General features: G+C 46.6%; 1 protein-coding gene across 1 annotated transcript; it reads left to right on the top strand.

Moving 5' to 3' along the window:
* The first annotated feature begins 1,468 nt into the window (after positions 1-1,468).
* CCNDBP1 (cyclin D1 binding protein 1) lies at positions 1,469-7,552 on the top strand. Its single transcript, XM_066330650.1, has 11 exons — positions 1,469-1,621; positions 1,713-1,772; positions 2,487-2,566; positions 3,168-3,249; positions 3,675-3,771; positions 4,028-4,101; positions 4,401-4,477; positions 5,107-5,360; positions 5,740-5,800; positions 6,770-6,816; positions 7,163-7,552. Exons 1-11 carry the CDS (start codon positions 1,555-1,557, stop codon positions 7,269-7,271), a joined length of 1,008 nt encoding a protein of 335 aa, XP_066186747.1. The 5' UTR covers positions 1,469-1,554; the 3' UTR covers positions 7,272-7,552.
* The last annotated feature ends 104 nt before the right edge of the window (positions 7,553-7,656 follow it).

The raw sequence follows: 7,656 nt of genomic DNA, 5'->3' as shown, positions 1-7,656 counted from the left end.
AAAAATGAGGTTTGATAAACAAAGGAAAAAGCGTGGAAAGAGGCTTTTTGGAAAAATATTTTGCATGCTGATAAGTGAATAATGTGAGTTTTAAAGTTTTCACAATATAAGTTTTAAGGGCTTTTTTTAGGCCTTTAGCATGTAGGATGGAAGAATACATACATATTATTATTTGCTTTGAAACAAGATTGTTATAAGCTTTGAGCTGCTTTGTAATAAGAGGTTTTGAACTATGGCTTTAGAATATAAATGAAGTATTAATCACCTAAATAAAAGAAGGAAGTGAGCTTATCTTAAGCTAAAAAAATTGAGGATCCTGGAAAGGAAAACTGGACCCCATCATCACAGATGCGTGATCCTGGTAAGGGAAGGTAGACATCATCTTCACTGATTTACTGCCCTGGAAAGGAAAACTGGACCTCACCACCACAAATGTAAGGAAGCTAGATGTAAGGAAGCTAGACATCACCATCACTGATTTACGGCCCTGGAAAGAGGAGCTGGGCCTCACCATCACTGATGTATGATTGTGGAAAAACTGGACATCACCATCACTGATTTACAACCTTAGGGTACAAAAATTCGATGTCACCTATAGGAACTGATCACAATGGGGTATAGAAATAGGACTTCACAAACAGAAACTGGGAGGAAATCACACACACACAAAAAAATCCCTGCTGAGAAGTGCTTTATGAAGATGCTCAATAAATACCAGCAAAAATCAGCATTTGGTGTGCAGCTGGAGGGGAAACCTCCATTGAACCCAGCGAGCTGCTTTATTGTTTGAATTAATGAATTAATAAATTGATTCTTGCTTGATATATTGGCTGAGTCAAGCTCTTATTCCTTACAATGCGCACACAGGGACACAGCCCCGTTGCTTTCCCCTTTGCTTGCTCACTAATAAAGTGTTTATCGCTGCGAACCGGGCTCTGCTGTCTCTGTGAGGCTGTGCCGTTTCTGTGGGGCACAGCTGTCTCTATGGGGCAGAGCTGTCTCTGTGGGGCTCTGTGGTCTCTGTGAGACTGCTGTTTCGGTGGGGCTGTGCCGACTCTGTGGGGTGGGGGTGTCCCTGTGGGGCTGTGCAGTCCCTGTCGGGCTGTGCGGTCTCTGTGGGGCTGTGCGGTCTCTGCGGGGCTGTGCAGTCTCTATGGGGCTGTGCAGTCTCTATCGGGCTGTGCGGTCTCTGTGGGGCTGTGCGGTCTCTGTGGGGCGGAGCTGTCTCTCCGGGGCTGTGCGGTCTCTGTGGGGCTGTGCACTCTCTGCGGAGCTGTGCCGTCTCTGTGGGGCTGTGCAGTCTCTGCGGGGCTGTGCAGTCTCTATCGGTCTGTGCGGTCTCCGTGAGGCGGAGCTGTCTCTGTGGGGCTGTGCTGTCTCTGTGGGGCGGAGCTGTCTCTGTGGGGCTGTGTGGTCTCTGTGGGGCTGTGCAGTCTCTATCGGGCTGCGCGGTCTCCGTGAGGCGGAGCTGTCTCTCCGGGGCGGGCCGGGGCCGTTCCAGCCGCTCCCGGAGCGGACGTGACGCGCGGGGCTCTCCGGGGCCGCCCCGCAGCGATGGAGGCGCGGGAGCCGCTGCGGGACGTGCGCGGGGCGCTGCGGGCGGTGCTGGCGCGGCTGCGGGGTGCGGGCCGGGGCCGGGGCCGGGGCCGGGCGGGGGTCGGGCCGAGCCGGGCCGGCTCCCCGCGGGCTGAGCTCTGTCTGTGCCGTTGCAGAGGGAGAGCCGGGAGAGGGCCGAGAGCCGTTCGAGCTGCCGCGCTTCTGGGACGCGCTAGGTACGGGAGGGGAGCGGCGCGGCCGGGCCGGGAGTTGGCGGGGCCGGGGCCGGGTACCCGCGGGGCCGGGCCGGGGCAGGGTTGCTATCCCCGGCCGGTCCCCAGCTGTGGGGCGTGCTCTCCACTCATGGAGTCACGGACCCGGCAAGGTTGGAAGAGAGAGATCTTTAAAATCATCAAATCCAACCGTTAACCCAGCGCTACCTCTGTAAACCCTAAACCACATCCGTGCCAATCCGGCCTCCTAAACATCCCCCGGGTTAGCGACTCCACCACCTCCCAGGTCAGCCTGTTCCACTGCCTGACCACCCTAACTCTGGTCGCCAAACACTCCAAGGTGTGGCGAAGCAAAGGCCGATATTGAACTATTCATAGAAGATTTATAAGGGTCTCTGTTAAAGCCGCCTGGCACATCCTGGTGAGCAGGTCCTGAGCCAGGATGCAGGCTGGGGTTCTTGCTATCACTACCAGCCAAGTGAAAAAAAAAAAAAAAATTGGAGAAGAAGCAGACACAGGACGCAAGCAACATGCATGGCACAAATGCACCAGGGAATTTTTCTTTGTGGTGGGGTTTAGTTTATGTGTTTGTATGGCTTGAGTGTAATGGTAAGCAAGTAGCAGGATCAGAGCTGCTGCTCATCAAGCTCCTCTGTTCTTTTATCGTTTACCTCATTTACTTTCTCTTCTTTTGCTCCCGTTGGATTTTTTTCTTAGGTCAGACATTCCAAGTAACGTCACAGGAAGCTACAAAGCTGAGTCTCGCATTCTCGAGGCCTCCACTACCTTCTGCAGAGGTGAGAGAAAGCCTTGACAGACTATGAAATTGCAGTGTGTATACAAGCTTCAGGTATTTCTTGGTTCATTTGACTAAATGGGCTGTGTACCGTAGAGTGTATTAATATAATCCAAGAATTGCCCAGAGAAATAATTTCTGTAAGGGAGGCAGACATACTAAATAAGAATATTCTTATAGTCTTTAACAGCTACAACTAGTTGCTGATAGAGACAGACTGTTGTAAAATACAGACTTCAGGTTTAACAAAGAATATGCAGTATTTTTGCTATCAGTTGAGAGAAGTTTATCATACAGATGTTTGGAGAAGAGAAAATAAAAGACTTTCAGTTCAGAATAATGATGTAAGTTACTTTTTCCTCTCTGTTGCATGACCACCACACCAGGGAGTGTTTTGTTACTAAATCATGAGGCAGATTAAGATGCATACGGCTTGCTTACAGTGCCTTCTTGTGCTGTATTTGTTTCTTAAGCAGACTGGTCATTGCTATTCTTCCCTTTTCTCAGAGCAGTCTGAAAGCCAGTGATTGCTTGTGAGGGTTTCTAAATGTAGTGCAGCTATGTGTTACTCATGGGTGACCCTTTTACCTCTCCATTTTCAGGACTGCCGGAAGCTGAGTGAGGATGTCCAGAATGCCATTCTTGCAGTTGCCACCGTGTACTACTGGCTACCCAAGGGCCAAGGTGAGATAATGACAGCAAGGCAGTCACCACTGTATAGAGAAACCCAGTGTTTCAGAGCCTAATGAGGTCTGTTATCAGCAAGTTTTCCTTAGCATGGTATCCCATTATCAGCTATTCCATAGACTTTGAACGTGTTTATGAGTGACGTACTTTTCTGTCTGCTGCTGCAGTTTTCCATCTGTGGGAGAGTGATAATGTAGAAAGTGGTGTAGTGGATTGAACATTGAAATTTATGAAGTGTTGAAATCCTTGTCTGGACTTCTTTTGGAACTGGGAAGCATTTTGCTTTTCTTCAAAATACTTGTAACTTCATTTATACAGTGTATCCACACAAACAGAGCAGTCTGTGTGTTCATCTCCAGCACTTGCTTTCTGTCAGTGCTGACTTTGTGCCAACTTTCTTATTCTTTCTCAATCTCAACCAGGTACTACTCTTCGGAAGATGGTTCGAGATGCTACCACTGAAGTAGTGGAAGGAATGATCCAACTCACAGACACAATTCTCAATGCCTCAGAGGAGAGGTTGTAATTTTCAATTGCATGATTCTATGATTTTGTGATAATTTTGGGGGGAAAAGGCAAGAAAAATTTACAGGTATACTTGTTAGGAGGCAGCAAGGGCTTTACACAGACATGGCATACTAGTGACAAGCTGGTTGGTGGCATCTTTGCAGCAGGACTTTTGCTGGTGTGCACCATCTTTGGTGCAGAAAATGAAACCACAGTCTAGCGCAGTGCTGTTACTGACGCTAACCTTGATGGTTTTGTTTTGTTTCAGCTTGTCTCAGGAACAGCTGATATCAACTGGAGGTGTGTGGGAGGCCTGTGAGCAAGTGTCTAACCTGCCACGAGGTGAGTGTTGTAAATGCACAGCAGCAGAACTAGGACGTATTGTCTTGGAATATCAATAGCTTTTGCAAGGGCATTCCAGCTGGTGCAATGAAGGCTGAATGGAGAATGGCTCAAAAACTTCGCTGGTTTTGATATGTATAAGCTTGGAAACCGGATCAGATTCTTTACCTGACAACAGTGCAGCTCTGAGCTCTGCAAGAAGTTTGATCCTACAGTGGTTGCAAAGCCTAGAATGAAGGTTGTTGCAAACTGTTTGGAAACAGTGGGATGGTACAATTTTCATCCTTTTGCTTTTGCAGATAACCAGGCAGCAGTTGTGTCGGCTCTGGCAGCATGTCTAGGTGTGGTCAAGGATGCTGTGGAGGAGATGGAAAATGTAAGGAAGCCCCTAAACCTTAGAGGAACTTGCAGTGGTGCATTCACAGACTCAGAATATTCTGAGTTGGAAGGGATACACAAGGATCATGGAGTCCAGCTCCTGGCCTTGCACAGGACAACCCCAGCAATCCCACCACGTGCCTGAGAGTTGTCCAAATGCTCCTTGAACTCTGGCAGGTTTGGGGCTGTGACCATTTCTCTGGGGAGCCTGTTCCAGTGCCCAACCACCCTCTATGGTGGTCTTGTGATGGAATACAAGAAATACTTTACATACAGGCCTTAATATAAATTTTTTCTTACATGACGTAGATTATTGTTTTATGCATGGATTTCAATGGGTTTTTATTCTCAAGCCTGGTTTGCTTTGTATAAGATTTCCATAAAGCCATGTCCTGAACTGGGGATGGAGAAGGCAATTTAGGATCACATAAGAATTCACCAGGTTCTTGCTGTTTGCACAATTAGAGTGGTGGGTTAGTTTATCATAATCCAGTCATTTTGGGATTAAGCAACTGAGATTTCTCTATTAATTATTTATGTGATGTCTAGATTATGCTTTCCCTTTCCTCCTGGGAGTTGCTGGAATTGATGTTAGGCTCTGGGTTTTCAGTGCCTCTGTGTTCCCAGGCACTTGTGGAAGGGCAGGATCCTTATGGGGACATCATGGAGGATGAAGAGCTGGGCTTTCGGGGCAACAGGGACACGTACTGGTCAGAGGCTGATCGGCAGCTGCTCAGCTCCTGCATGGGCTTAATGAAGGCTTCTAAAGCTTGCCTGAAGAAGGTCTTGGCTGCAGTGAAAACCCATGGCAAAGCTGATTCTCCAGAGCAGATTGCACAGCTGGATGACCTGGCAGACATTGCTAATGAGATCAGCCCAAGGTAAGGAGGGTTCTCCCCATGCTGCTTTTCCCCCTTGAGCAGTCCTTTTTTTTGAGGACTTAAGTGGGAAGTAGGAACAACCTTTATGATGTTGGAGTTGTGAGCATGTGGTGGAGGCAGGTGGGGTGGGAAGGCTGTTAAGCTGTTGAGAGTTGTGTAGGTCAGGAGAGGAACATAGCGGCTGGAGGTGTGACCACATCACACTCCACAGTGAGAGGGACACAGGTCACTGAGAAGACAGTGGGAAGCATCTCATAGGTACAATTGACATCTCACTGTTGTTCCTGACCTGCATTCAGGATGGATGCAGGATTTGACCAGGATCTGTGAGTTGTGCTATCAGAACATTTCTTCCTCGGTCCCCTCTTTTCTGTTCTAGTGTTGATGAGCTGGCACTGAGCATGTACCCACCTGTGAACCCTTTGGCTGTGCGACTTAATGTGAGTATCTGCACTACTGATATCTGAGTATCTGCATGTGGGACAGTGGCCTGGCTGTAGGGAGTCAGAGGAAATCAAATTGGAGGGGTTAAGTGACTTCAGGCAGAGATGGGTATTAGTGACTGCCTCAGTAATGATTTCTTTGGGATGGAGAGTGCCCTTTGTTCTTGCACACTTAACTTCCTTCATATGGAAACACATTCTTCATCTGTCCCTCTTCAGGGAAGAGCATGACCACATGAAACTTCAGCTCTGAACTATAATCCATAGAGATTTTCAGTGATAGAACCTCAGTAAAGTGATGTCTAAGGCTGTCTATGTACTGCAGATGCACTTTCTTCTTTGGGTAGTGCAGCCTTGCTCAAATAAAGTTATCTATGAAATTAAAAGCTCTTATGGTGAGTGTATTTAAGCAGTACAACAAACTGCTTGGAAAAGCGGTGGAGTCTACATCTTTGGCAACACTCAAAACTTGACTGGGCAATGCTCTGGCAACCGGACTGAACTGTGAAACATTCCTAGCATCATAAATTAAGTACAAATCTTCTCATATCTAGGATTTTTTAAATTCTTAATCTTGGTTTCATGCCTTTGGCCAGCAGCTTGATTTTTTGGAGTAAAAATTAATTACTTAAGACCAAATTGCATTAACATCAGTCACTTGCAACTTTTTTAAAAATATCAATTACTAATTTCTACTAGGCTTATCTTTCTTTAAAAAAAAGTGTTTTAATGTGTGCTTTAAAAAACAGCCTTTTGGGTTTTTTTACCTGTCACAGTCCGGACTAGGTTGGGAGACACTTCCAGCATGGCAGTGATGGATAGCTTCATTCTGTATTAGGCTCCATGGCAGTTTTATTCATTCTTGGCTCTTGTGCATCCCTATAGTCCTCTTTATTTTCCAGTACTGTTCAGACCCTACTTTTCCTCACCTTTGGCTCACCTGATTTCCTTTTTGTTTCTTTCTAGGCTGCTAAGTTGGCCTCAGTATTAAAGAAAGTCTTAGAGATTGCAAAGTGAGTATGAGCTACAATTTTGTAAGTGTGTATTCTCTGCTTTGCCTCATGTCAAAGATGATTCATTTCTAGACAGTAGATGCTGGCATTTCAGAACTATGATGATGTTATCTAGTCACAAAAGGATGGGAATAAGACAAAGATGCTAGGGATGACAGTGGTTCCCTTAGTTTGTGTTTGGGACTGCAGACATGAGTGTGGGTTCTTCTTGCTCAAAGCCCTGTGGCACTAGAGCAGCCCTGTTTTACTGCTGTGGCTATTCAGAACTTCACAATACCCCTGTGTTGTGCCTGGATGTATAACACACCCAGGAGGCTTCCCTAAAGAATTTGCTTCACTTTTGCAGGGCAAGCCATGTATGTCCACCATCAGAGGAAGGCTGGGTGCAGTTTCTAACTGGTGCAGTAGACCACAACATGACCAAAGTCAAGAACTTCACACAGGGTCAGCTTTAACTCCTCTGTGCCTACATGTGTTGCTGCCACTGGCTCTGGCATCTGCATTTCCAGTAAACTTTGCTGTTCTTCAACTGCTTGGAGAATGATGGGAACAATGTAGGAGAGAACTTTACTGCCACTTGGAAGAACTTCTCCAGGAGATTGCCCTTTGCCATTGCAGAAGGTGTCATTTTGCTTGGATTCTTGGGATGATACAATGCTGCATCTTAACATGCCCCATTCTTCAGACATTACAACTACTGTGGGGTTCAGAGAAAAATAAAATACTGCTAGATTTACATTAGTTGCTTTATCTGTCTTCAGAGGACAAAGGATATATACAGAATCAAAGAGTCTTGCTTCTTTTGCAAGCAGCCCAGTGAATAATTTTAAAATGTGCTAC

This window comes from Sylvia atricapilla, chromosome 16 (assembly GCF_009819655.1).
Source record: "Sylvia atricapilla isolate bSylAtr1 chromosome 16, bSylAtr1.pri, whole genome shotgun sequence".
In the NCBI taxonomy this organism is placed as follows: domain Eukaryota; kingdom Metazoa; phylum Chordata; class Aves; order Passeriformes; family Sylviidae; genus Sylvia; species Sylvia atricapilla.
The sequence above is the reverse complement of the archived record's forward strand: the minus strand, read 5'-3'. Positions and strand labels throughout refer to the sequence as shown.

What these genes read in the sequence shown, in the direction of transcription:
- CCNDBP1 (XM_066330650.1), top strand. Translation starts at nt 1,555, where the DNA reads ATGGAGGCGCGGGAGCCGCTGCGGGACGTGCGCGGGGCGCTGCGGGCG. An exon ending in GCGCTTCTGGGACGCGCTAG is followed by an intron (nt 1,773 to 2,486) that starts GTACGGGAGGGG and finishes TTTTTTTCTTAG; the next exon opens with GTCAGACATTCCAAGTAACG. An exon ending in AAAGTCTTAGAGATTGCAAA is followed by an intron (nt 6,817 to 7,162) that starts GTGAGTATGAGC and finishes TCACTTTTGCAG; the next exon opens with GGCAAGCCATGTATGTCCAC.